The 27,095-nt window shown below is 39.8% G+C and overlaps 4 protein-coding genes across 9 annotated transcripts in view; 3 read left to right on the top strand and 1 right to left on the bottom strand.

Moving 5' to 3' along the window:
• LOC133575760 (uncharacterized) overlaps window positions 1-27,095 on the bottom strand; it is a 551,361-nt gene that overhangs the window by 177,822 nt on the left and 346,444 nt on the right. Inside the window, exons 1-3 of one of the 3 annotated variants that reach the window (XM_072912162.1) lie at window positions 20,083-20,164; window positions 16,917-17,102; window positions 9,913-10,149 (exon numbers count right to left, since the gene is read on the bottom strand). The exons of 1 other annotated variant lie outside the window; for it this stretch is intronic. In XM_072912162.1, the coding sequence (XP_072768263.1) occupies window positions 9,913-10,149; window positions 16,917-17,040 (361 nt within the window). In that variant the 5' untranslated portion in view covers window positions 17,041-17,102; window positions 20,083-20,164. Of the gene's footprint in view, window positions 1-9,912; window positions 10,150-16,916; window positions 17,429-20,082; window positions 20,165-27,095 lie in introns of those variants that run through there. One more of the 3 variants, XM_072912161.1, reaches the window with a different exon arrangement.
• Window positions 1-27,095, top strand: part of LOC133575681 (uncharacterized) — a 515,078-nt gene that overhangs the window by 292,227 nt on the left and 195,756 nt on the right. The window lies entirely within an intron of this gene.
• Window positions 1-27,095, top strand: part of LOC133575689 (uncharacterized) — a 302,477-nt gene that overhangs the window by 202,978 nt on the left and 72,404 nt on the right. The gene's annotated exons all lie outside the window — the stretch shown is intronic.
• Window positions 1-27,095, top strand: part of LOC133575750 (uncharacterized) — a 197,249-nt gene that overhangs the window by 158,653 nt on the left and 11,501 nt on the right. The gene's annotated exons all lie outside the window — the stretch shown is intronic.

Genomic DNA, 27,095 nt, shown 5'->3' with positions numbered 1-27,095 from the left:
CTCCAAGGTACGGAAAACAGTCGAAAAAACGGAAAATAACAGAGCTGATTTGACTCGGTGTTTGAGAAAATGGCGGATTGCTTCCCGATGTGAAAGGCGTTTAATTCGCCAAAATTCACCCATTTAGAGTTCGAAAATCGGTTAAAAAATTATATGGTCTTTTTTCTGCAACATCAAGGTATATATTGACGCTTACATAGGTCTGGTGATAATGTTCCCCTTTAATCCAAATGTCAAATCCATCCTGCTGTACGGATCAGAAACATGGAAAACCACCAATAGCATACTCACTAAACTACAGACATTCGTAAACCGTTGCCTCCGTCGGGTCCTAGGAGTCTACTGGCCAGACACCATCACCAATGCCAACCTGTGGGAACTCGCCAAACAAGAACCAGTGGAACTGCAAATCCGGAGAAGGAAGTGGAGCTGGATTGGCCACACACTCAGAAAACCCAATAAATCAATCACCAAATAGGCACTAACATGGAACCCACAGGGAAAAAGAAACCGAGGGAGACCAAGAACAACCTGGAGAAGAAGCACGGAACAGGAGATGAGAGCTGAGGGGCTGTCATGGCAACAACTCGACCGAAGGGCACAAGACCGGAAGGGATGGAAGGCTTTCGTCGGCAGCCTATGTTTCTCAGGGAATACTAAGGCCTAAGTAAGTAAGTTACTTAATGTACGTTGTAGCGTTTTTTCGAGTCAGTTTCTTTGTTGGCATTGCAACATTGCCTACAAGGTATTTCTGCTGAGCTGAAGTGATCGCCAAGTGTTGAACCGAGGTGAAGTGAGTTTCAAGTTGGATATTCTAACATCCAGCCAGGCTGACGGTTTGTCCCCGGTACTGAAGACATTTAGTGCTTCAGGTTAAGGGACCGTCAATAAAGTACTTATCAATGGCTCATAGAGAAAATGTCAATCGTCAATAGCTTTAGTTATGCGACCTAGAGCCTCGACCCCACTTTTATATTGTCTGTTAATGTGCCTCACAATACGAAGGTCCTGAGTAGTCCTGAGTTCAATCCCGGGCTCGGGATCTTTCTGTGTGGAGTTTGCATGTTCTCCCCGTGACTGCGTGGGTTCCCTCCGGTTACTCCGGCTTCCTCCCACGTCCAAAGACATGCACCTGGGGATAGGTTGATTGGCAACACTAGATTGGCCCTAGTGTGTGAATGTTGTCTGTCTATCTGTGTTGGCCCTGTGATGAGGTGGCAACTTGTCAAGGGTGTACCCCGCCTTCCGCCCATATGCAGCTGAGATAGGCTCCAGAACCCCCTGTGACCCCAAAAGGGACAAGCGGTAGAAAATGGATGGATGGATGTTAATCATTGGGTAGCACGGTGGAGCAGTGGGGAAAAGCGGTAGAGAACGGATGGATGGTGTAAATTAATACTATGGCCGAATCACACGTAGAATTTTCCAGTTTTGAAAATTTCAATCGTTTTTTAGTCTTGTGACCTAGAAACCAAAAACACTTTCATGTTTGTTCATCATTTATATATTCGGCTTACAGTAATGATTAGCAAACAAAATCATCATGCGATTCTGTTTCCAACTTTTATGGACAGAATCTCTCAGGATTAGTTCTCTGCTTTTTGCGGATGATGTGGTCCTGCTAGCTTCGTCTGACCAGGATCTTCAGCTCTCACTGGATCGGTTCGCAGCCGATATGTGAAGCGACTGGGATGAGAATCAGCACCTCCAAGTCAGAGTCCATGGTTCTCGGCCGTAAAAGGGTGTAGTGCCATCTTCGGGTTAGGAAAGAGATCTCGCCCCAAGTGGAGGAGCTCAAGTACCTCGGAGTCTTGTTCACGAGTGAGGGAAGAGTAGATCGTGAGAGCAATAGTCGGATCGGTGCGGCGTCTTCTCACGTCCCCAAAGCAGGTCTGAATGTCTGAATTTTTTCCTTTGTCTCTCTCTTTCTCCTACTTTTTCTTTCTTTGTTAGCAGCGTAGACTTGGTTCTCTGTAAACTGATGTTACAAACCCCGTTTCCATGAGTTGGGAAATTGTGTTAGATATAAATATAAACGGAATACAATGATTTGCAAATCCCTTTCAACCCATATTCAGTTGAATATGCTACAAAGACAACATATTTGATGTTCAAACTCATAAACTTTTTTTTTTTTTTGGCAAATAATTAACTTAGAATTTCATGGCTGCAACACGTGCCAAAGTAGTTGGGAAAGGGCATGTTCACCACTGTGTTACATGGCCTTTCCTTTTAACAACACTCAGTAAACGTTTGGGAACTGAGGAGACACATTTTTGAAGCTTCTCAGGTGGAATTCTTTCCCATTCTTGCTTGATGTACAGCTTAAGTTGTTCAACAGTCTCCGTTGTGGTATTTTAGGCTTCATAATGCGCCACACATTTTCAATGGGAGACAGGTCTGGACTACAGGCAGGCCAGTCTAGTACCTGCACTCTTTTACTATGAAGCCACGTTGATGTAACACGTGGCTTGGCATTGTCTTGCTGAAATAAGCAGGGGCGTCCATGGTAACGTTGCTTGGATGGCAACATATGTTGCTCCAAAACCTTTGAGCATTAATGGCGCCTTCACAGATGTGTAAGTTACCCATGTCTTGGGCACTAATACACCCCCATACCATCACACATGCTGGCTTTTACACTTTGCGCCTATAACAATCCGGATGGTTCTTTTCCTCTTTGGTCCAGAGGACACGACGTCCACAGTTTCCAAAAACAATTTGAAATGTGTACTCATCAGACCACAGAACACTTTTCCACTTTGCTTCAGTCCATCTTAGATGAGCTCAGGCCCAGCGAAGCCGACGGCGTTTCTGGGTGTTGTTGATAAACGTTTTTTGCCTTGCATAGGAGAGTTTTAACTTGCACTTACAGATGTAGCGACCAACTGTAGTTACTGACAGTGGGTTTCTGAAGTGTTCCTGAGCCCATGTGGTGATATCCTTTACACACTGATGTCGCTTGTTGATGCAGTACAGCCTGAGGGATCGAAGGTCACGGGCTTAGCTGCTTACGTGCAGTGATTTCTCCAGATTCTCTGAACCCTTTGATGATATGACGGACCGTAGATGGTGAAATCCCTAAATTCCTTGCAATAGCTGGTTGAGAAAGGTTTTTCTTAAACTGTTCAACAATTTGCTCACGCATTTGTTGACAAAGTGGTGACTTTCGCCCCATCCTTGTTTGTGAATGACTGAGCATGTCATGGAATCTACGTTTATACCCAATCATGGCACCCACCTGTTCCCAATTAGCCTGTTCACCTGTGGGATGTTCCAAATAAGTGTTTGATGAGCATTCCTCAACTTTATCAGTATTTATTGCCACCTTTCCCAACTTCTTTGTCACGTGTTGCTGGCATCAAATTCTAAAGTTAATGATTATTTGCAATCAGTTTGAACATCAAATATGTTGTCTTTGTAGCATATTCAACTGAATATGGGTTGAAAATGATTTGCAAATCATTGTATTCCGTTTATATTTACATCTAACACAATTTCCCAACTCATATGGAAAGAGGGTTTGTATTTGAGGCATCAAATAAATACTTAGCTTTCTCCGGACACTTCTTTATCGAATAGAAACATTTCCAAAACAATTTCTGGACTCGTGTATTTTTACAAGAAAATTAAGATAAAAAAAGTGAGACAGGCGACAAGCACAAGTTGACAAATTACAGGCCTGTGTCTTTGCTACCACAGATTTCCAAAATCTTCGGAAAGCTGTTTGTTGTAAAGGCTCGGCAGCTTTATGGAAAAAGACAATTTGCTTATGGACAGTCAATACGAGTTTAGGTCAGACAGAACAACACTGGCATTAATGGACTGAACCGAAGAGATTGTTATTGACAGTAAGAAGTATGCTATTGATGTGTTCATAGACTTAAAGAACGTTTTCAACACAATAGATTATTATCTACTAAAGAAAATGGAACAGTGTGGTGTGAGAGGACTTGTTTTGGACTGGTTAAAGAGTCACATGAAAGACCGATTTGTACAAACCCGTTTCCATATGAGTTGGGAAATTGTGTTAAATGTAAATATAAACGGAATACAATGATTTGCAAATCCTTTTCAACCCATATTCAGTTGAATATGCTACAAAGACAACATATTTGCTGTTCAAACTGATAAACATTTTTTTTTTTTGCAAATAATCATTAACTTTAGAATTTGATGCCAGCAACACGTGACAAAGAAGTTGGGAAAGGTGGCAATAAATACTGATAAAGTTGAGGAATGCTCATCAAACACTTATTTGGAACATCCCACAGGTGAACAGGCTAATTGGGAACAGGTGGGTGCCATGATTGGGTATAAAAGTAGATTCCATGAAATGCTCAGTCATTCACAAACAAGGATGGGGCGATGGTCACCACTTTGTCAACAAATGCGTGAGCAAATTGTTGAACAGTTTAAGAAAAAACTTTCTCAACCAGCTATTGCAAGGAATTTAGGGATTTCACCATCTACGGTCCGTAATATCATCAAAGGGTTCAGAGAATCTGGAGAAATCACTGCACGTAAGCAGCTAAGCCCGTGACCTTCGATCCCTCAGGCTGTACTGCATCAACAAGCGACATCAGTATGTAAAGGATATCACCACATGGGCTCAGGAACACTTCAGAAACCCACTGTCAGTAACTACAGTTGGTCGCTACATCTGTAAGTGCAAGTTAAAACTCTCCTATGCAAGAAAACCATTTATTAACAACACCCAGAAATTCCGTCGGCTTCGCTGGGCCTGAGCTCATCTAAGATGGACTGATACAAAGTGGAAAAGTGTTCTAAGGTCTGACGAGTCCACATTTCAAATTGTTTTTGGAAACTGTGGACGTCGTGTCCTCCGGACCAAAGAGGAAAAGAACCATCCGGATTGTTATAGGCGCAAAGTGTAAAAGCCAGCATGTGTGATGGTATGGGGGTGTATTAGTGCCCAAGACATGGCTAACTTACACAGCTGTAAAGGCGCCATTGAAGTGAAGTGAATTACATTTTATATAGCGCTTTTCTCTAGTGACTCAAAGCGCTTTACATAGTGAAACCCAATATCTAAGTTACATTTAAACCAGTGTGGGTGGCACTGGGAGCAGGTGGGTAAAGTGTCTTGCCCAAGGACACAACGGCAGTGACTAGGATGGCAGAAGCGGGGATCGAACCTGCAACCCTCAAGTTGCTGGCACGGCCGCTCTACCAACCGAGCTATACCGCCATTAATGCTGAAAGGTACATACAGGTTTTGGAGCAACATATGTTGCCATCCAAGCAACATTACCATGGACGCCCCTGCTTATTTCAGCAAGACAATGCCAAGCCACGTGTTACATCAACGTGGCTTCATAGTAAAAGAGTGCGGGTACTAGACTGGCCTGCCTGTAGTCCAGACCTGTCTCCCATTGAAAATGTGTGGCGCATTATGAAGCCTAAAATAGCACAACGGAGACCCCCGGACTGTTGAACAACTTAAGCTGTACATCAAGCAAGAATGGGAAAGAATTCCACCTGAAAAGCTTCAAAAATGTGTCTCCTCAGTTCCCAAACGTTTACTGAGTGTTGTTAAAAGGAAAGGCCATGTAACACAGTGGTGAACATGCCCTTTCCCAACTACTTTGGCACATGTTGCAGCCATGAAATTCTAAGTTAATTATTATTTGCAAAAATAAATAAAGTTTATCAGTTTGAACATCAAATATGTTGTCTTTGTAGTGCATTCAACTGAATATGGCTTGAAAATGATTTGCAAATCATTGTATTCCGTTTATATTTACATCTAACACAATTTCCCAACTCATATGGAAACGGGGTTTGTACAACTGGATGACTTGAGTCACATCACTTAAACATTACCTGTGGAGTTCCGCATGGGTCAATTTTAGGACCAAAACTGTTAATTTTACACATCGAGATTTGCAGCAACTGCTGGATGTGGTCACGAAAAACAAGTGAGTAAAACTGAAATCATGGCTCAATTAAAAGTCCATGGCGCTACGAATGACCACAAACTTTGATGGGAAACTCAAGTAAGCCATACATGTTCAAAATCGGCAGGAAGAGTTAGGTTTTTTTGGTGGTATCAAACATGTTCTGAATCATTATGGTCATTATAAAAAGAGAGTAAGGGAAAACTTCTGCTTTGTCCTACTCCTTTTCCCACTTACTTTCAATTGTGATGACCTATGAATTGCTTGCTTGTGTTTTAATTTGGTTGTTTGTCCGAAAAAAAAGTTCAAGTCTCGAGGCAAAGTTAAAAAAATATACTGACATAGAACAAGTACATTTAAGCACATTTCTTTTAGGCGTGAATGATAAAAAAAAGCTAAAAACTACATAAAAGCACATCAAAAACAAAATATCAAAAATGACTGCAATGATAAAGAGAACAAAATACATACTCAGCAAATATTAACTACGTTTACTGTACCAACTTTCAAGGCATATATTGTTTATTGTATAAAGGTATGGGTACATATTAACATCAAATCAACAATATTCATGTAACAAAATTATAAAGACAATTAATAAAATGGATTATTATACACAACATAAAGTCACACATTTTTAAGGCCTACTGAAAGCCACTACTACCGACCACGCAGTCTGATAGTTTATATATCAATGATGAAATCTTAACATTGCATCACATGTCAATACGGCCGGGTTAGCTTACTAAAGTGCAATTTTAAATTTCGCGCGAATTATCCTGCTGAAAACGTATCGGTATGATGATGTCAGCGCGTGACGTAGAGGACATTTTGGGACAGCATGGTGGCCAGCTATTAAGTCGTCTGTTTTCATCGCAGAATTCCACAGCATTCTGGACATCTGTGTTGGTGAATCTTTTGCAATTTGTTCAATGAACAATGGAGACAGCAAAGAAGAAAGCTGTAGGTGGGAAGCGGTGTATTGCGGCCGACTGCAGCAACACAAACACAGTTTCATTGTTTACATTCCCGGAAGATGACAGTCAAGCTTTACCATTGGCCTGTGGAGAACTGGGACAACAGAGACTCTTACCAGGAGGACTTTGAGTTGGATGCGCAGACACGGTACCGTGAGTACGCTTCCAAACATTTGATCGCTTGCCCGTACGTGCGTGCCGCTATGTGCATGTCACGTACGTAACTTTGGGGACTTTGGGGAAATAAATGTGCTGTATGAACTTTGGGGAGGTGAACGGTACTTTGGGCTGTGGGATTGAGTGTGTTGTGCAGGTGTTTGAGTTGTATTGGCGGGTTATATGGAGGTGTTTGTTATGCGGGATTAATTTGTGGCATATTAAATATAAGCCTGGTTGTGTTGTGGCTAATAGAGTATATATATGTCTTGTGTTTATTTACTGTTTTAGTCATTCCCAGCTGAATATCAGGTCCCACCCGCCTCTCACAGCATCTTCCCTATCTGAATCGCTCCCACTGCCCTCTAGTCCTTCACTCTCACTTTCCTCATCCACAAATCTTTCATCCTCGCTCAAATTAATGGGGAAATCGTCGCTTTCTCGGTCCGAATCGCTCTCGCTGCTGGTGGCCATGATTGTAAACAATGTGCAGATGTGAGGAGCTCCACAACCTGTGACGTCACGCTACTCGTCTGCTACTTCCGGTACAGGGAAGGCTTTTTTATCAACGACCAAAAGTTGCGAACTTTATCGTCGATGTTCTCGACTAAATCCTTTCAGCAAAAATATGGCAATATCGCGAAATGATCAAGTATGACACATAGAATGGACCTGCTATCCCCGCATTTCAGTAGGCCTTTAGAAGTAAATTATCTTGTATACAACACAACTGCTCAAATGATATATAAAGTAAATATTACCGGTAATATGCTTCCAGAAGATGTTTCAGATGTGAACCAGTAAATATGAACTAAGAGGGATTTATCTGCACTCAAAAGCAAAGGTATGAACACATGTAAAACAAATATGTTTATCATATAGAGTTCATCTTCTGAATCATTTACTATTAGAAATTAAAATATGTAACACTTCATTATTATTTAAAGACCCAAAAAAACACTGAAGTGAATTATGAATATCTATAAACACATACAATGTATGCAACATGTTTTGTACCGTTTACTGTCACCTTTAAAGTCAACATTTTCTGTTCATTTTAAATAAGATAATACATTGTTGCATATTAATGCATGTACTTAACTGAAGAAGAAAAAAACACAAATCTAAAATATCAAATCTATAAATGTGGAAACACTAAACACAATTGTTGTATGCATACTTGCCAACCCTCCCAAATTTTCCGGGAGACTCCCGAAATTCAGCGCCTCTCCCGAAAACCTCCCGGAACAAATATTCTCCCGAAAATCTCCCGATTTTCAGACGGAGCTGGAAGCCACGCCTCCTCCAGCTCCATGCGGACCTGAGTGAGGACAGCCTTTTTTCATGACGGGAGGACAACAGGGTGACAAGAACTAAATCATCCAGACTAGATATAAATTGTATTATGTTTATCTTACCTAAAAATAAATATATTTATTAATTTAAAAAAAAAAAAAAACTAAATACATTTTTACTATATTTTGCTAAAAACATCAATATTAAATGTATTTTTATTTTTATTTTTTCGTGACTCCTTATTACATCCAGCCATAGAATTATACATTAAAATAAACATATTTGAAATAATTGATTTTAAATTATCATAATAATTCATTTAAAATGACCATATTTAATTATTAAAATAATTGCTTGTTTATCAACAACTCTAACATTTTATTCATTACATTTTGAAACTCTCAGAAGCCAAGTTATGTTATATTCCTTAATATTTATTTATGCAAGTTTGAAGTATCAATTATCTAAACACAGTTTTTTTGCATATTTTCAGGATGTAGATATGTATATATATATATATATATATATGTATATATATATATATATGTATATATATATATATATATATATGTATATACATATATATATGTGTGTGTATATATATATATATATATGAAATACTTAACTTGGTGAATTCTAGCTGTCAATATACTCCTCCCCTCTTAACCACGCCCCCACCCCCACCTCCCGAAATCAGAGGTCTCAAGGTTGGCAAGTATGGTTGTATGTGACAATGTTGTTAAAAAATCAAAGTTCACAAAGTCTTGACAGTTTATTTCAAATCCTGCCGTTTCATTTGCTGCTGCTGTTCTCACCAGCACACTGGTGTTTCCTACACTGGTACTTATAAGAGAATCTTTCACCACACGCACCACAACCATATGCTTTTTGTCCGGTGTGTATTCTCATGTGCACTACAAGGTTTCTGTGTTCACAAAAGCTCCTGTTGCAGGTTGAACATGTATACGTTGTGTCACCCGTGTGTATTCTCATGTGTACTTTCATATTGTGACGTTGTATAAAGCTTTTGCCGCAGACTGAACAAGTAAAAGGTTTTTCTCCGGTGTGCGTTCTCGTGTGCATTTTCAAATTTTGACTTGTTACAAAACCTTTACAACAGACTTGACAGGTAAAGGGTTTTTCTCCGGTGTGTACTCTCATGTGTACTTTTAAATTTTGACTTATTACAAAACCTTTACCGCACATTGAACAGGTAAAGGGTTTTTCTGCAGAGTGCGTTTTAATGTGTTCTTTCAACACATCTTTTCGTGCAAAACCTTTACCGCAGATTGAGCAGGTAAAAAGGTTTTCTCCGGTGTGTTTTCTCGTGTGCGTTTTCAGATGACAATGGTATTTGAAGGTTTTGTCACAGTGAGAACATTTCAAGCGAGTGTTGTCAGTGTGACATGTCTTATCATCTTTAGAGTCTTCAAGAGAGTGTGACGTTGTGTCCTCACTATCTGATAGTGGAGCTAAGAGCTTGTCTGCTTGTGATCCTCCACAGTGGTCTCCATCAGCTTCTGTTGTCATGTGTTGTGTTGAGCTGCTGCTCTTCTCCTCACTTTCACCTTTGACCTCAGCATCTTCACCCTTCACAATGACACTAATCACTGGGAACTCCTCCAACCATTCAAGCTGCTCTCCCTCCTGACTGATGCGCTGTTCCTCCTCTTCCTCTTTAAAATGGGGGGTCAGTGGGTCCTCGTCTTCCTCTTTAAAGTAAGAGGGCTGTGGCTCCTCCTGCTGCATCCTGAAGCGCCCTTCCTTTTGCTCACGGATAAGATGTTCTTCACAGACGTCTGCCGGACACAAGAATACAAACATATCCTTTAGAAACATCCAGTTTTGCTCGGTCACATGAGGCGTTAAGTATGTTTACATGAACTAAAGAAAACCAAGTTGTCACATGAATTCTCAGTGGGGGACAAACTAGGGCCGGGCGATACGGCCTTTCATAGATATTTCGATATTTTTAGGCCATGTCACGATACACGATATATATCTGGATATTTTGCCTTAGCCTTGAATGAACACTTGATGCATATAATCACAGCAGTATGATGATTCTATGTGTCTACATTAAAACATTCTTCTTCATACTGCATTAATATATGCTACTTTTAAACGTTCATGCAGAGAGGGAAACCACAACTAAGTCAATTTAGCAAAAGTGTATTTATTAAACAGTTATTAAGCAGTGGCCCACATACTGTATGCGGTCCTCTCCAAGGTTTCTCATAATCATTCACATCGACGTCCAACTGGGGTGAGTTTTTCCTTGCCCTTACGTGGGATCTGTACCGAGGATGTCGTTGAGGCTTGTGCAGCCCTTTGAGACACTTGTGATTTAGGGCTGTATAAATAAATATTGATTGAGGACACAATATATTTATCGGCCGATAAATGCGTTAAAATGTAATATCGGAAATTATCGGTATCGTTTTTTTTATTATCGGTATCGGTTTATTTTATTTTATTTTTTATTAAATCAACATAAAAAACACAAGATACACTCACAATTAGTGCACCAACCCCAAAAAAACTCCCTCCCCCATTTACACTCATTCACACAAAAGGGTTGTTTCTTTCTGTTATTAATATTGTGGTTCCTACATTATATATCAATATATATCAATACAGTCTGCAAGGGATACAGTCCGTAAGCACACATGATTGTGCGTGCTGCTGGTCCACTAATAGTACTAACCTTTAACAGCTAATTTTACTCATTTTCATTAATTATGTAACTGTTTTTATATTATTTTACTTTCTTTTTTATTCAAGAAAATGTTTTTAAATTTATTTATCTTATTTATTTTATTTTTTTTAAAAAGGACCTTATCTTCACCATACCTGGTTGTCCAAATTAGGCATAATAATGTGTTAATTCCACGACTGTATGTATCGGTTGATATCGGTATCGGTAATTAAAGAGTTGGACAATATCGGAATATCGGCAAAAAGCCATTATCGGACATCCCTATTTGTATATAGTATATAATTGGTGCAAAGGTTTACATACTTGCCAACTTTTGAAATCAGAAAAACCTAGTAGATAGGGTACAGGGGCCGCAGGCCCTGGTAGGTCCAGGACAAAGTCCTGGTGGGGGGTTCAGGATTCGCCCCCCGATGCAAAATGATTATTAGCATTCAGACAGGTTAAAATGTTGCTAAAACCATCACTTTTCTATCAGTCACAGTGACTTTTCAAAACAAAAATATTACAGCAAAAATCATATGGGTTGATTGACATGTTTATTCTGTAAGCTAACTTATGCCAGTTATCCTGTCAACTTCAATTTGTTAATTGAAAGTATAAACAGTATAAACACTTTTTACAGTAAACAAATGGTAAAACAGTACTAAACAATTCCATAAAAAAAAAAAAATTGGTGTCATTATTAACTTTCTGTCCAAGCTTGCATAATCTACTGCCTTGTTCAATTGTAAAAAATATTCTGTGCCCAAAATTCACATTTCTATCACAATTATCATACTGTAAACATGGTAAGCTAACTTCATTAAAATTAATAGTCCTGTCAATAGCATGGAATTACAATTCAAATGTAGTTTTTTTGTAAGCCTTTCAAAAGAATTCAAAATATGAAAAATTAATGACAATTAATTTAAGCCATCAGACACTTGAAAAGTGGCACATCACATCTTTAATGTAATCATTTTGTCATGTCTGTGTGATCATGTTTTTGTCTTAGTCATGTTTTATTTAGTTATTGGACTTTTTAGTTTCTGGCTTTTCACTCCCTTGTCTTGTTTCCATGATTACCCCATTAGTTTCACCTGTTCCACGTTTGGACTCATTGTGCACTCTTGTTTGTCACCATAGCAACCATTAGTTTTCACCTGTCACGTCACGCACCTGTTTCACGTTTTGAGTCACGCACCTGTTTTTGTTAATCATGTCTATCGTATTTAAGTTCATTGTTTTCAGTTTGTCGTTCTGACGACATCTCCATATTTATGCTTCTGCACACTCTCCACACGCTTATGATCCTTGCTGCTCTTTTTTCATGCCGGTTCCATGCCAAGTAAGTTTTTGTTTATTAAGCCACAGTTAGTGTTTTTTGTTGTTCATAGTTTTTGCCTTTGTGCAAGTGTTTGGTTTCATAGTTTGTTCTCCGCCATTGTGCGCGCCTTTTGTTTACTTCCTTGTTTTGTATTTATAGTCTTTAAATAAAAAATGTATCTTCATTCCCGTCTCGCCCGAGTCAACTTTCCGTTGCATCCCGGAAAAGCTAACACCCAAGACCAAGTCATGACACATTTTAACTTTTCAACAGAAATAGCACTGCAAAAATATTAAGGACATACTTCTGTATTTTGGTAGTTATGCTGTCAACATTTAACAAGATTTCTTCAACTTGGACTTGAAAGCATAAATAGTATAAACACTTTTAACAGTATAACAGTACTAAACAATTCCAATAGATAACATTGGTGTCATTACCTTTTTGTGGCTAAAATCCGAAAAACGTTGAAAGTTTTCCACTTGTATCGCTAGCAACGGCATTAGACTTGTGTTTTTTTGTCCCAACGTGGTCTTTTACATCGCTAATTCCTCCGTGTCCGATCGAAAAATCTTGTCTGCACAAGGTGCAATTCGCGTAGTTTTCACCCTTTTTGGAACGGATAATTATTCCCGGATAGGCTTTTGAATATTCTTCACGGAATGACTGCAGTTTTCTTTTCGGTTTAAGACTCGTTTGCGATTTTTCTCCGGCTGATTCCATGATCGTTCGCTCGTTTGGAAACAATGGCAACAGGTGCCTCGTGCTTGGCAGCGGTGCTATAAATAGCCTCGCGCATGGCATTCGGAATGGCTCGGTAGGAGGTTACGGGAAGCAGTGTCGATTGTCATTGTTGTTACGCGATTTCGTGAATAAAAAAAAAAAAAAAAAAAAAATTTAATTAATGAAAAACCGTATTTTTTATCACTGCAACCGTAACAGGTTGATGAAAACCGTACTAATTACGGGAAAACCGGAGTAGTTGGCAGGTATGCTATGAACTAGGTTTACAGCATATGAAATACATTTGGCAACAACATGCACTTTGAGAGTGCAGACAGCCCATTTCAGGCGCGCTAAGAACATATATTTTTCCACAATTTCAGCACTCAGGTTAACCATACCTAAATAGACACAAAATACTGCATTACACAAGACTACACGAATGTACTTGAATGATTGAAAAAAATAAATGTTTTTAAGCTAAATTATTGGTAAACACAGTTTATGTATAATAATTTACGTAAAACCGCGAGTAATGAATAAAGTTTTCATCAATTAATATATTCTGTAGACATACCCTCATCCGCTCTCTTTTCCTGAAAGCTGATCTGTCCAGTTTTGGAGTTGATGTCAACAGGCCAGGGAAGCTAGGGTCAATATTCTTCTCTTGATCATCTTCGGTGGCATAAGGGACGGTGTTAGCCAAGACATCCAGGGGGTTTAGCTCGCTCGTCTGCGGGAGCAAACTGCCGCCATTGCCTGCCATGCTACCGAGGTCCTTTGTCCCTGAATAGCTCACACACTCCGGCAGATTCAATGGGGGTTTGGCGGCAGATTTCTTTGACTTTATCGTTGGAAATGCATCTGCTTTGAGTGTCGCAGGATATCCACACATTCTTGCCATCTCTGTCGTAGCATAGCTTTCGTCTGTAAAGTGTGCGGAACAAACGACTGACCATTTCGTCGGCTTTCCCAACGCCCTCGTATTTTGAACAAATTTCGTCCAATTTCTTGCCACTTTCGCATCTTTGGGCCACTGGTGCAACTTGAATCCGTCCCTGTTCGTGTTGTTACACCCTCCGTGTTGTATCTTTACAAACCTTACAAAATATTGTTTTCCAGTAAAATTCACAAATATACATTTCTCCAGGCATTATTAGTCATTTTGCATGACTAACCAACGATTGGTATGTGTTTGTTTGGCATTAAAGGAAACTAACAACTATGAACTAGGTTTACAGCATATGAAATACATTTGGCAACAACATGCACTTTGAGAGTGCAGACAGCCCAATTTTCATCAATTAATATATTCTGTAGACGTACCCTCATCCGCACTCTTTTCCTGAAAGCTGATCTGTCCAGTTTTGGAGTTGATGTCAGCAGGCCAGGGAAGCTAGGCTCCATAGGGGGTTTAGCTCGCTCGTCTGCGGGAACAAACTGCCGCCATTGCTTGCCGTGCTACCGAGGTCCTTTGTCCCTGAATTGCTCACACACTCCGGCAGATTCAATGGGGGTCTGGCGGCAGATTTCTTTGACTTTATCGTTGGAAATGCATCTGCTTTGAGTGTCGCAGGATATCCACACATTCTTGCCATCTCTGTCGTAGCATAGCTTTCGTCGGTAAAGTGTGCGGAACAAACGTCCAATTTCTTGCCACTTTCGCATCTTTGGGCCACTGGTGCAACTTGAATCCGTCCCTGTTCGTGTTGTTACACCCTCCGACACCACACCGACGAGGCATGATGTCTCCAAGGTACGGAAAACAGTCGAAAAAACGGAAAATAACAGAGCTGATTTGACTCGGTGTTTGAGAAAATGGCGGATTGCTTCCCAATGTGACGTCACAACGTGCGTTTAATTCGCCAAAATTAACCCATTTAGAGTTCGGAAATCGGTTAAAAAAATATATGGTCTTTTTTCTGCAACATCAAGGTTTATATTGACGCTTACATAGGTCTGGTGATAATGTTCCCCTTTAACATTTGACAACCAAACAATTACACAAGGCGACTCAGTAAAGAATGTGGGTATTATCTTCCACCCAACTCTCTCGTTTGAGTCACACATTAAGAGTGTTACTAAAACGGCCTTCTTTCATCTCCGTAATATCGCTAAAATTTGTTCTATTTTATCTACTAGCGACGCTGAGATCATTATCCATGCGTTCGTTACGTCTCGTCTCGACTACTGTAACGTATTATTTTCGGGTCTCCCTATGTCTAGCATTAAAAGATTACAGTTGGTACAAAATGCGGCTGCTAGACTTTTGACAAGAACAAGAAAGTTTGATCATATTACGCCTATACTGTATATACCTTTATATACATATATATATATATATACCTATACTGGCTCACCTGCACTGGCTTCCTGTGCACTTAAGATGTGACTTAAAGGTTTTACTACTTACGTATAAAATACTACACGGTCTAGCTCCGTCCTATCTTGCTGATTGTATTGTACCATATGTCCCGGCAAGAAATCTGCGTTCAAAGAACTCCGGCTTATTAGTGATTCCCAGAGCCCCCAAAAAAGTATGCGGGCTATAGAGCGTTTTTTACTCGGGCTCCAGTACTATGGAATGTTCTAGCAGTAACAGTTAGAGATGCTACCTCAGTAGAAGCATTTAAGTCCCATCTTAAAACTCATTTGTATACTCTAGCCTTTAAATAGACCCCCCTTTTTAGACCAGTTGATCTGCCGTTTGTTTTCTTTCCTCCTCTGCTCCCCTCTCCCTTGTGGAGGGGGAGACACACAGGTCCGATGGCCATGGATGAAGTGCTGGCTGTCCAGAGTCGGGACCCGGGTTGGACCGCTCGCCTGTGCATCGGTTGGGAACATCTCTGCGCTGCTGACCCGTCTCCGCTCGGTATGGTCTCCTGCTGGCCCCACTATGGACTGGACTCTCACTATTATGTTGGATCCACTATGGACTGGACTCTCACTATTATGTTGGATCCACTATGGACTGGACTCTCACTATTATGTTATATCCACTATGGACTGGACTCTCACTATTATGTTAGATCCACTATGGACTGGACTCTCACTATTATGTTAGATCCACTATGGACTGACTCTCACTATTATGTTAGATCCACTATGGACTGGACTCTCACTATTATGTTAGATCTACTATGGACTGGACTCTCACTATTATGTTAGATCCACTATGGACTGGACTCTCACTATTATGTTACATCCACTTTGGACTGGACTCTCACTATTATGTTGGATCCACTATGGACTGGACTCTCACGATTATGTTAGATCCACTATGGACTGGACTCTCACTATTATGTTCGATCCACTATGGACTGGACTCTCACTATTATGTTGGATCCACTATGGACTGGACTCTCACTATTATGTTACATCCACTATGGACTGGACTTTCACTATTATATTAGATCCACTATGGACTGGACTCTCACTATTATGTTAGATCCACTTTGGACTGGACTCTTACTATTATGTTGGATCCACTATGGACTGGACTCTCACAATATTATGTCAGACCCACTCGACATCCATTGCATTCGGTCTCCCCTAGAGGGGGAAGGGTTACCCACATATGCGGTCCTCTCCAAGGTTTCTCATAGTCATTCTCATTGACGTCCCACTGGGGTGAGTTTTTCCTTGCCCTTATGTGGGCTCTGTACCAAGGATGTCGTTGTGGCTTGTGCAGCCCTTTGAGACACTTGTGATTTAGGGCTATATAAATAAACATTGATTGATGACACAATATATTTAAGAATAGTGTCGATAATCAAACATAAAGTTAGTAAAGATGTGAGAGTAAGAAGTAAACAAACCTGTTCTGTGTAACACAACTTGATGTTTCTTGAAAACAGCGTCCAGTAGTTGATGTTGTCGCTCCTTCTCCTCTTTTGTTGGACAAAGTTCCTCCTCGTACTTTGCTATCGTCCTTTCGCACATTTTCACACAATCACAACCGATCTTTGCTCAGCGATGTGTTGACAACTGCTTCTGTGTTCAAACTGTACAAACATGTCGTCTCTTTGTTAGCGGCTAACAAGCTAAGCTAGCGAGGTAGCTTAAGCTAAAATAGCAAGCACGATAAAGCGTCAAAGTGCGCTCAGAGGGATGTATCCGGATACAAAAAAACATTAACAACATGTAGTCTATTAAATTACATATTTGTGTACATGTACGCACTTATTAAAATACAAAACTATAATAACCACGTTAGGCCTTCTCCATCAAACGCCATCTTGCTTTGTCCTCGTTCTTCTTCTTCTTTCGAATTTCAGCAGACTAGTGGAGAATTTACTCGTTTTACTGCCTTCCACAGGTTCTTAATGGTATTACTCCGTCCTGTCCTATGGTCCATACTACATTCTACAGCAGTGTTTTTCAACCACTGTGAGATATTGTCTGGTGTGCCGTGGGAAATTGTGCAACTTCACCTAATTGGTCCAAAAAATCTATTTTTTGCAAATCAATAATTATAATAATGTGCCGTTGTCTAGTGCAGTGTTTTTCCAACCTTTTTTGGTATGTAAAAGGTATGTAACACTTAAACCAAAAATGAACAAAAGGCGAGTCCCGTTAGGAAAAAGGCACTGAAGTGTAGGGATGGCTGAGCAAAACAAAAGTAAAATTGAACTGGCTACAAAGTACTGTATTTTTCGGAGTATAAGTCGCTCCGGAGTATAAGTCGCACCGGCCGAAAATGCATAATAAAGAAGGAAAAAAAAAAACATATATACCGTATTTTTCGGAGTATAAGTCGCACCGGCCGAAAATGCATGATAAGAAGGGGGAAAAAAAACATATATACCATATTTTTCGGCGTATAAGTCGCTCCAGAGTATAAGGCGCACCAGCCGAAAATGCATAATAAAGAAGGGAAAAAAAACATATATACCGTATTTTTCGGAGTATAAGTCGCACCGACCGAAAATGCATAATAAAGAAAAAAACAACAACATATATACCGTATTTTTCGGAGTATAAATCGCTCCGGAGTATAAGTCGCACCGGCCAAAAATGCATAATAAAGAAGGGAAAAAAAACATATATACCGTATTTTTCGGAGTATAAGTCGCTCCGGCCGAAAATGCTTAATAAAGAAGGGGGAAAAAAAACATATATACCGTATTTTTTGGAGTATAAGTCACTCCGGAGTACAAGCCGCACCAGCCGAAAATGCATAATAGAGAGGGGGAAAAAAACATATATACCGTATTTTTCTGAGTATAAGTTGCTCCGGAGTATAAGTCGCACCGGCCGAAAATGCATAATAAAGAAGGGAAAAAAAACATATACCGTATTTTTCGGAGTACAAGGCGCACCGGCCGAAAATGCATAATAAAGAAGGAAAAAAAACATATATACCGTATTTTTCGCAGTATAAGTCGCTCCGGAGTATAAGTCGCACCGGCCGAAAATGCATAATAAAGAAGGAAAAAAACAACATATATACCGTATTTTTCGGTGTATAAGTCGCTCCGGAGTATAAGTCGCACCGGCCGAAAATGCATAATAAAGAAGGGAAAAAAAACATATATACTGTATTTTTCAGAGTATAAGTTGCACAGGCCGAAAATGCATAATATAGAAGGTGAAAAAAACATATATACCGTATTTTTCGGAGTATAAGTCGCTCCGGAGTATAAGGCGCACCGGCCGAAAATGCATAATAAAGAAGGAAAAAAACATACATACCGTATTTTTTGGAGTATAAGTCGCTCCGTAGTATAAGTCGCACCAGCCGAAAATGCATAATAAAGAAGGAAAAAAAACATATATGCCGTATTTTTCAGACTATAAGTCGCACCGGCCGAAAATGCATAATAAAGAAGGGAAAAAAAACATATATACCGTATTTTTTGGAGTATAAGTCGCTTCGGAGTATAAGTCGCACCAGCCGAAAATGCATAATAAAGAAGAAAAAAACAAAATATATACCATATTTTTCGGAGTATAAGTCGCTCCGGAGTATAAGTCGCACCAGCCGAAAATGCATAATAAAGAATAAAAAAAAAACATATATGCCGCAATTTTCGGAGTATAAGTCGCTCCGGAGTATAAGTCGCACCGGCCAAAAATGCATAATAAAATAGGAGAGAAAAAAACATATATACCGTATTTTTAGGAGTATAAGTCGCACCGGCCGAAAATGCATAATAAAGAAGGGAAAAAAAACCCATATATACCGTATTTTTCGGAGTATAAGTCGCTCCGGAGTATACGTCGCACCGGCCGAAAATGCATAATAAAGAAGAAGAAAAAAAAACATATATACTGTATTTTTCGGAGTATAAGTCGCTCCGGAGTATAAGTCGCACCGGCCGAAAATGCATAATAAAGAAGGAAAAAAAACATATATACCGTATTTTTCGCAGTATAAGTCGCTCCGGAGTATAAGTCGCACCGGCCGAAAATGCATAATAAAGAAGAAAAAAACAAACATATATACCGTATTTTTCGGTGTATAAGTCGCTCCGGAGTATAAGCCGCACCAGCCGAAAATGCATAATAAAGAAGGAAAAAAAACATATATAAGTCGCATTTTTGGGGAAATGTATTTGATAAAAGCCAACACCAAGAATAGACATTTGAAAGGCAATTTAAAATAAATAAAGAATAGTGAACAACAGGCTGAATAAGTGTACGTTATATGAGGCATAAATAACCAACTGGTATGTTAACGTAACATATTATGGTAAGAGTCATTCAAATAACTATAACATATAGAACATGCTATACGTTTACCAAACAATCTGTCACTCCTAATCGCTAAATCCCATGAAATCTTATACGTCTAGTCTCTTACGTGAATGAGATAAATAATATTATTTGATATTTTACGCTAATGTGTTAATCATTTCACACATAAGTCGCTCCTGAGTATAAGTCGCACCCCCGGCCAAACTATGAAAAAAAAACCTGCGACTTATAGTCCGTAAAATACGGTAAACAAAAACAGAATGCTGGACGACAGCAAAGACTTACAGCGGGTGGAGCGGGGACGGCGTCCACAAAGGACTTCCGTACATGACATGAGAATCAACAGTGTCCCCACAAAGAAGGGTAGCGTACGCACAACTTAAATAGTCTTGATTGCGAAAACAAAGCAGGTGCGGGGAATAGCGCTCAAAGGAAGGCGTGAAGCTGCTGCAGGAGAACACCAACAAAACAGGAAAAGTCACCAAAATAACAGCGCAAGACAGGACACACCGCAAACAACAACAAACTCAAAATAAGGCACGACAACCTGGTGGAGTTTCATTGTTTAACCTTCTCTGCTGGTGGTGTGCCTCCGTATTTTTTTTTATGAAAAAAATGTGCCTTGGCTCAAAAAAGGTTGAAAAACACGGCACTACAGTACAGTATGCTTGCGTGTTTCTCTCGCGAGATTTGACGACACCGCGTGTGAACGAGACCGAAAGGCGAGGAATAAGCAAGGTGGCGTTTTGCGCAGAAAGACGTGTTTGCGTGTATGTAGTACACATATACGTCGTTTAATAGAGTGGAAGACGTTAATAATTGTTTTATATTCGGAGACATTAGTCTGAGTGCACTTTGAAGCTCCTCGTGCTAGCTTAGCGTGCTAGCTAGCTTAGCATGTTAGCTTAGCTTGTTAGCTTAGCTTGTTAGCTGCCAACAAAGAGACGCGGACGTTATCAACACATCGCTAAGTAGAGATCAAATGTGAGTGTAAAGTGTTGTGATTGTGTGAACATGTGCGAAGGAACGATAGCAAAGTACGAGGAGGAACTTTGTCCAACAACAGAGGAGAAGGAGCGACACAGAACAGGTTTGTCTACTCTCACATGTTTACTAGCTTTACATTTGATTATCAAAGTTAAAGTAGCAATGATAGTCACACACACACACACACACACACACATTGGGTGTGGCGAAATTATTCTCTGCATTTGACCCATCCCCTTGTTCACCCCCTGGGAGGTGAGGGGAGCAGTGAGCAGCAGCGGTGGCCGTGCCCGGGAATCATTTTTGGTTATTTAACCCCCAATTCCAACCATTGATGCTGAATGCCAAGCAGGGAGGTAATGGCTCCCATTTTTATAGTCTTTGGTATGACTCGACCGGGGTTTGAACTCACAACCTATTGATCTCAGGGCGGACACTCTAACCACTAAACCAGTGGTTCTCAACCTTTTTTCAGTGATGTACCCCCTGTGAAAATGTTTTTAATTCAAGTACCCCCTAATCAGAGCAAAGCATTTTTGGTTGAAAAAAAGAGATAAAGAAGTAAAATACAGCACTATGTCATCAGTTTCTGATTTATTAAATTGTATAAGAGTGCAAAATATTGCTCATTTGTTGTGGTCTTTCTTGAACTATTTGGGAAAAGAAGATATAAAAATAACTAAAAACTTGTTGAAAAATAAACAAGTGATTCAATTATAAATAAAGATTTCTACACATGGAAGTAATCATCAACTTAAAGTGCCCTTTTTGGGGATTGTAATAGAGATCCATTCATGAACTTAATTCTAAACATTTCTTCACAAAAAAAGAAATCTTTAAGATCAATATTTATGGAACATGTCCACAAAAAAATCTAGCTGTCAATATTGCATACTACTTGATTTAATGTTCAGTTTATGAACTTACATTCATATTTTGTTGAAGTATTATTCAATAAATATGTTTATAAAGGATTTTTGAATTGTTGCTATTTTTAGAATATTTAAAAAAAATCTCACGTACCCCTTGACATACCTTCAAGTACCCCCAGGGGTACGCGTACCCCCATTTGAGAACCACTGCACTAATCCATCCATCCATCCATTTTCTACCGCTTGTCCCGTTCTGGGTTACGGGGTGTGCTGGAGCCTATCTCAGCACTATTATTAATTAGCATTATGTTGTAACTAGGGATGTCCGATAATAGCTTTTTGCCGATATCCGATATTCCGATATTGTCCAACTCTTTAATTACCGATACTGATATCAAGCGATATATACAGTCGTGGAATTAACACATTATTATGCCTAATTTGGACAACCAGGTATAGTGAAGATAAGGTACTTATAAAAAAAAAAAGATAAATAAATAAAAAACATTTTTTGGAATAAAAAAGAAAGTAAAACAATACAAAAACAGTTACATAGAAGCTAGTAATTAATGAAAATGAGTCAAATGAACTGTTAAAGGTTAGTACTAGTGATGGGTTGATGAGGCGTCATGAAATGTTTCGACACATTGCAAAACTGTATTGATACTGTGTCGATACTGTGTCACTAAATACTGACATCTGCTGGACATTAAAAATCCCTACAGGCAACCTATGGACCGACTCAACTGACACTGATTTTATGACCTAGTACAGTGGTTCTCAAATGGGGGTACGCGTACCCCTGGGGGTACTTGAAGGTATGCCAAGGGGTACGTGAGATTTTTTAAAAAATATTCTAAAAATAGCAACAATTCAAAAATCCTTTATAAATATATTTATTGAATAATAGTTCAACAAAATATGAATGTAAGTTCATAAACTCAGTGAAGCACAAGCTCAGGTTTGTCACTAAAATGTCTGTCAAAAAGAACTGTGAAAAGAAATGCAACAATGCAATATTCAGTGTTGACAGCTAGATTTTTTGTGGACATGTTCCATAAATATTGATGTTAAAGATTTCTTTTTTTTTTGTGAAGAAATGTTTAGAATTAAGTTCATGAATCCAGATGGATCTCTATTACAATCCCCAAAGAGGGCACTTTAATTTGATGATTACTTCTATGTGTAGAAATCTTTATTTATAATTGAATCACTTGTTTATTTTTCAACAAGTTTTTAGTTATTTTTATATCTTTTTTTCCAAATAGTTCAAGAAAGACCACTACAAATGAGCAATATTTTGCACTGTTATACAATTTAATAAATCAGAAACTGATGACATAGTGCTGTATTTTACTTCATCTTTTTTTTTTCAACCAAAAATGCTTTGCTCTGATTAGGGGGTACTTTAATTTAAAAAAAAATCACAGGGGGTACATTGCTGAAAAAAGGTTGAGAACCACTGACCTAGTATATACAATAATATAAACCAAGTCATTGTATTTCATTTAGGATTATTTCATAACTTCATTTAAATAAAAATATATTTTTTGTCTTTTTTAGATACAGTCAATAAATAATGTGAACATGTATCATAACATGGAAATCTAAGAGAACGTGTTGTGAATGAGGATGCTTGTGGACCTGAAAATTATTTACTTTTTTTTTTACACATTTTTATTTTAAAAAAAAACAGTTATTCCAACGTATTCAATTTTAGACGCTTTCTCTTCTTAGTTATTATTTCTCCGGCTGTAGAAAAGACCCGCTCACAGGGCACAGAGGAGGCGTCAGTACGACACAGTTCGCGTATCGGTCACGTGACCAAAACAGCTCATGATCGGTCACGTGACTTTCTAAAAGCGGTACGCGCACCGACACAGGGTTTCGCTCTATGAGCTCGACGCATGCGCCGATGCATCGGTGTTGCCGGACCCATCACTAGTTAGTACTATTAGTGGACCAGCAGCACGCACAATCATGTGTGCTTACGGACTGTATCCCTTGCAGACTGTATTGATAAATATTGATATATAATGTAGGAACCAGAATATTAATTACAGAAAGAAACAACCCTTTTGTGTGAATGAGTGTAAATGGGGGAGGGAGGTTTGTTGGGTTGGTGCACTAATTGTAAGTGTATCTTGTGTTTTTTATGTTGATTTAATAAAAAAAAACAAAAAAAAAACGATACCGATAATAAAAAAAACAATACCGATAATTTCCGATATTACATTTTAACGCATTTATCGTATGTCCGATATTATCGGACATCTCTAGTTTTAACTATTATTTCGAGACAGTTTCAGGCACACAATATTTACAAGGTTGATTTTCCTCACAGTTTGTAACAATGTATATCAACATGTTTACACCAAACTCTCAGTCACTTAATATATTTTAATCAATATAATTGATAGTTTATTGTAGGGCTGGGCGATATATCGATATACTCGATACATCACGGGTTTGTCTCTGTGCGATAAAGAAAATGACTATATCGTGATATTGGAGTATACGTTCTCACGCAGTTGCTTTTAGCTGCGTGCATTACACTACAGCAGTGTCTTTCAACCACTGTGCTGCGGCACACTAGTGTACCGTGAGATCCTGTCTGGTGTGCCGTGGGAGATTGTCATTTCACCTAATTGGATTAAAAAGTTTTTTTTAGCAAACCAGTAATTATAATCCGTAAATGTGCAGTTGTTGAGTGTCTGTGCTGGTTAGAGCTCGGCAGAGTGACCGTGTAATATTCTTCCATATCAGTAGGTAGCAGCAGGTAGCTAATTGCTTTGTATAGATGTCGGGAACGACGAGAATGGTTTGCAGGTAAAAAGGTATCTAATGCTTAAACTAAAGGCGAGTGCCGCTAAGAAAAGGCATTGAAGCTTAGGGAAGGCTTTGCAAAACTAAAACTGAACTGGCTGCAAAGTAAACAAAAACAGAATGCCGGACGACAGCAAAGACTTACAGCGTGTGGAGCAAACGGCGTCCACAAAGTACATGACAATCAACAACAAAATAGGAGCGCAGACAAGAACTAAAACACTACACACAGGTAAACACCAAAAAACTCAAAATATGTCACGGCGTGATGTGACAATACACCTACTTTGAGACAAGAGCTATAGTGATGCATGCTTGGTTATGGTTTGAATTCATATCAAACAATTGCGAGAACGACTTTTTATTGTCAATATCGGCTGCTGAGTTTAATTTTTTAATGAAACTCTGCTGGTGGCGTGCCTCAGAATTTTTTTCAATGGAAAAAAATGTGCCTCGGCTCAGAAAAGGTTGAAAAACACTGCACTACAGGATTTTTTTACTCTTTCTTGTCTCTCCTTCTCACAGAGACATAAACAAGCGCACCTTCTTACATACGTCACATACGTATACGCTAGAGATGCGCGGATAGGCAATTATTTCATCCGCAACCGCATCAGAAAGTCGTCAACCATCCGCCATCCACCCGATCTAACATTTGATCAGAACCGCACCCGCCCGCACCCGCCCGTTGTTATATATCTAATATAGACGATGCAAGGCATTAGTGAGGTTATAAATCTTTTGCCTGTTAAAAAAAGGAGACTGATCCAATGCAGCACAGACATTTGCGTGCCACACTGTCACGACCCAGACGCACACCAGTGCGCAATCATATGGGAGCCGCGCTGAGCGCACCTCCAAGCGCGTCTCGCTGCCGGCGACGGCCGGGTATGGGCCCGACGCTCCAGCGCCATCCATTTTCAGGGCTAGTTGATTTGGCAGGTGGGTTATTACACACTCCTTAGCGGGTTCCAACTTCCATGGCCACCGTCCTGCTGTCTATATCAACCAGGGTGAGCCCCACCCCTTTCGTGAGCGCACTGCGCGCGGAGTGACCCCTGTTACGCGCCCCCGGCAACAGGGGTGGCGGGCAGGTAAGCTGCTTACCTGCTGCGCGTGACGCCGGTCGCGGCGAAGGCGGACGAGGCGGGGTGTCGGTGCGGTGGGCGCGGTGGTGACCCTGGACGTGCGTCGGGCCCTTCTCGCGGATCGCCTCAGCTACGGCTCCCGGTGGGGCCCTCTCGGGGGAAGGGGCCTCGGTCCCGGACCCCGGCGAGGCGTCCCTTCTCTGCTCCGTAAAAGTGTCCATCTCTTTTTTTTTTTTCTTCTGTTGTGGCATATGCAGCAGGTGCCTGCTCGTTTTTCGTATGTGGGTAACAACATTTAACTATGTATATATATTTCCGAATTGGTTTATCTGCCACCCGCCTGAATCTATTTAAAATCAAATTTTTTTTTATTTCAACCGCCCGACCCGACCCGACCCGCGGATAAAATCTAATTTTTTTAAATTTCATCCGCCCGATCCGCGGATAATCCGCGGACTCCGCGGTTGTGCCCGCAAACCGCGCATCTCTAGTATACGCCCTCGCGGAGCAGAGAGGTAGCGGCATGGGTAACGTTAGCTGTGGTGCGAGTGGTAATACGAGAGAAAGAAGGTGCGTATCTGGTAACAAATGAAGGAAGAATTAATTCCTAAGAAAAACAGCAGGGGGTCAATCGTCTGGCGGTGGTTTGGCTTCAAGTGGGAATATGTCGAACAGACAACCGTAATTTGTCAAGTGTGGGGCTACAAAAAGTAGCATTACTGCTAATTTGTAGCATCATTTGAAAAGTCACCCTCTAGAGAATGAAGAGTGCTTGAAACTCCGCATGTCAACATCTCCGTTCGGTGCCACACCAACAAAATGCCGAGGCAACCATTTCCACATCAACACTGTATGAAAAAAATAGTCAACAACAGAAGGAGATAACGTCCGCAGGAACCTACCACATAGTGAAGGACATACACTATTTGATTTCCTATTATGCAGCTCATTTTTATGTGACACTTATTGAAATATCTTGTGTGACATCATGCACAAAAGTGCACTTTATTAGTTTTAAACTATTGTAGTGGCGTTCCGTACAAAAAGTGCACTTTAATTTAGTCTTGTTTTGATATGTCATCGTAGTGACATCATGCACAAATGTGCACTAATAGCTTGTTTTAAAATGTCTCTGACAATCTTGCACTTTCTGTTTTGGAAATGACATGAATGTTTGTGCCACTGCTTAATAACTGTTTAATAAATACTCTTTTGCTAAATTGACTTAGTTGTGATTTCCCTCTCTGCATGAAAGTTTAAAAGTAGCATATATTAATGCAGTATGAAGAAGAATGTTTTAATGTAGACACATAGAATCATCATACTGCTGTGATTATATGCATCAAGTGTTCATTCAAGGCTAAGGCAAAAATATCGGGATATATATCGTGTATCGTGATATGGCTTAAAAATATCGAGATATTAATAAAAGGCCATATCGGCCCAGTCCTAGTTTATTGGCTAATTTCACTTCCTGATTCTGACTATTATACATCAATAAAAACACCACATAGTAAAACGTGTT

The sequence above is a fragment of the Nerophis lumbriciformis genome, linkage group LG33, assembly GCF_033978685.3.
Source record: "Nerophis lumbriciformis linkage group LG33, RoL_Nlum_v2.1, whole genome shotgun sequence".
In the NCBI taxonomy this organism is placed as follows: Eukaryota; Metazoa; Chordata; class Actinopteri; order Syngnathiformes; family Syngnathidae; genus Nerophis; species Nerophis lumbriciformis.
The sequence above is the reverse complement of the archived record's forward strand: the minus strand, read 5'-3'. Positions and strand labels throughout refer to the sequence as shown.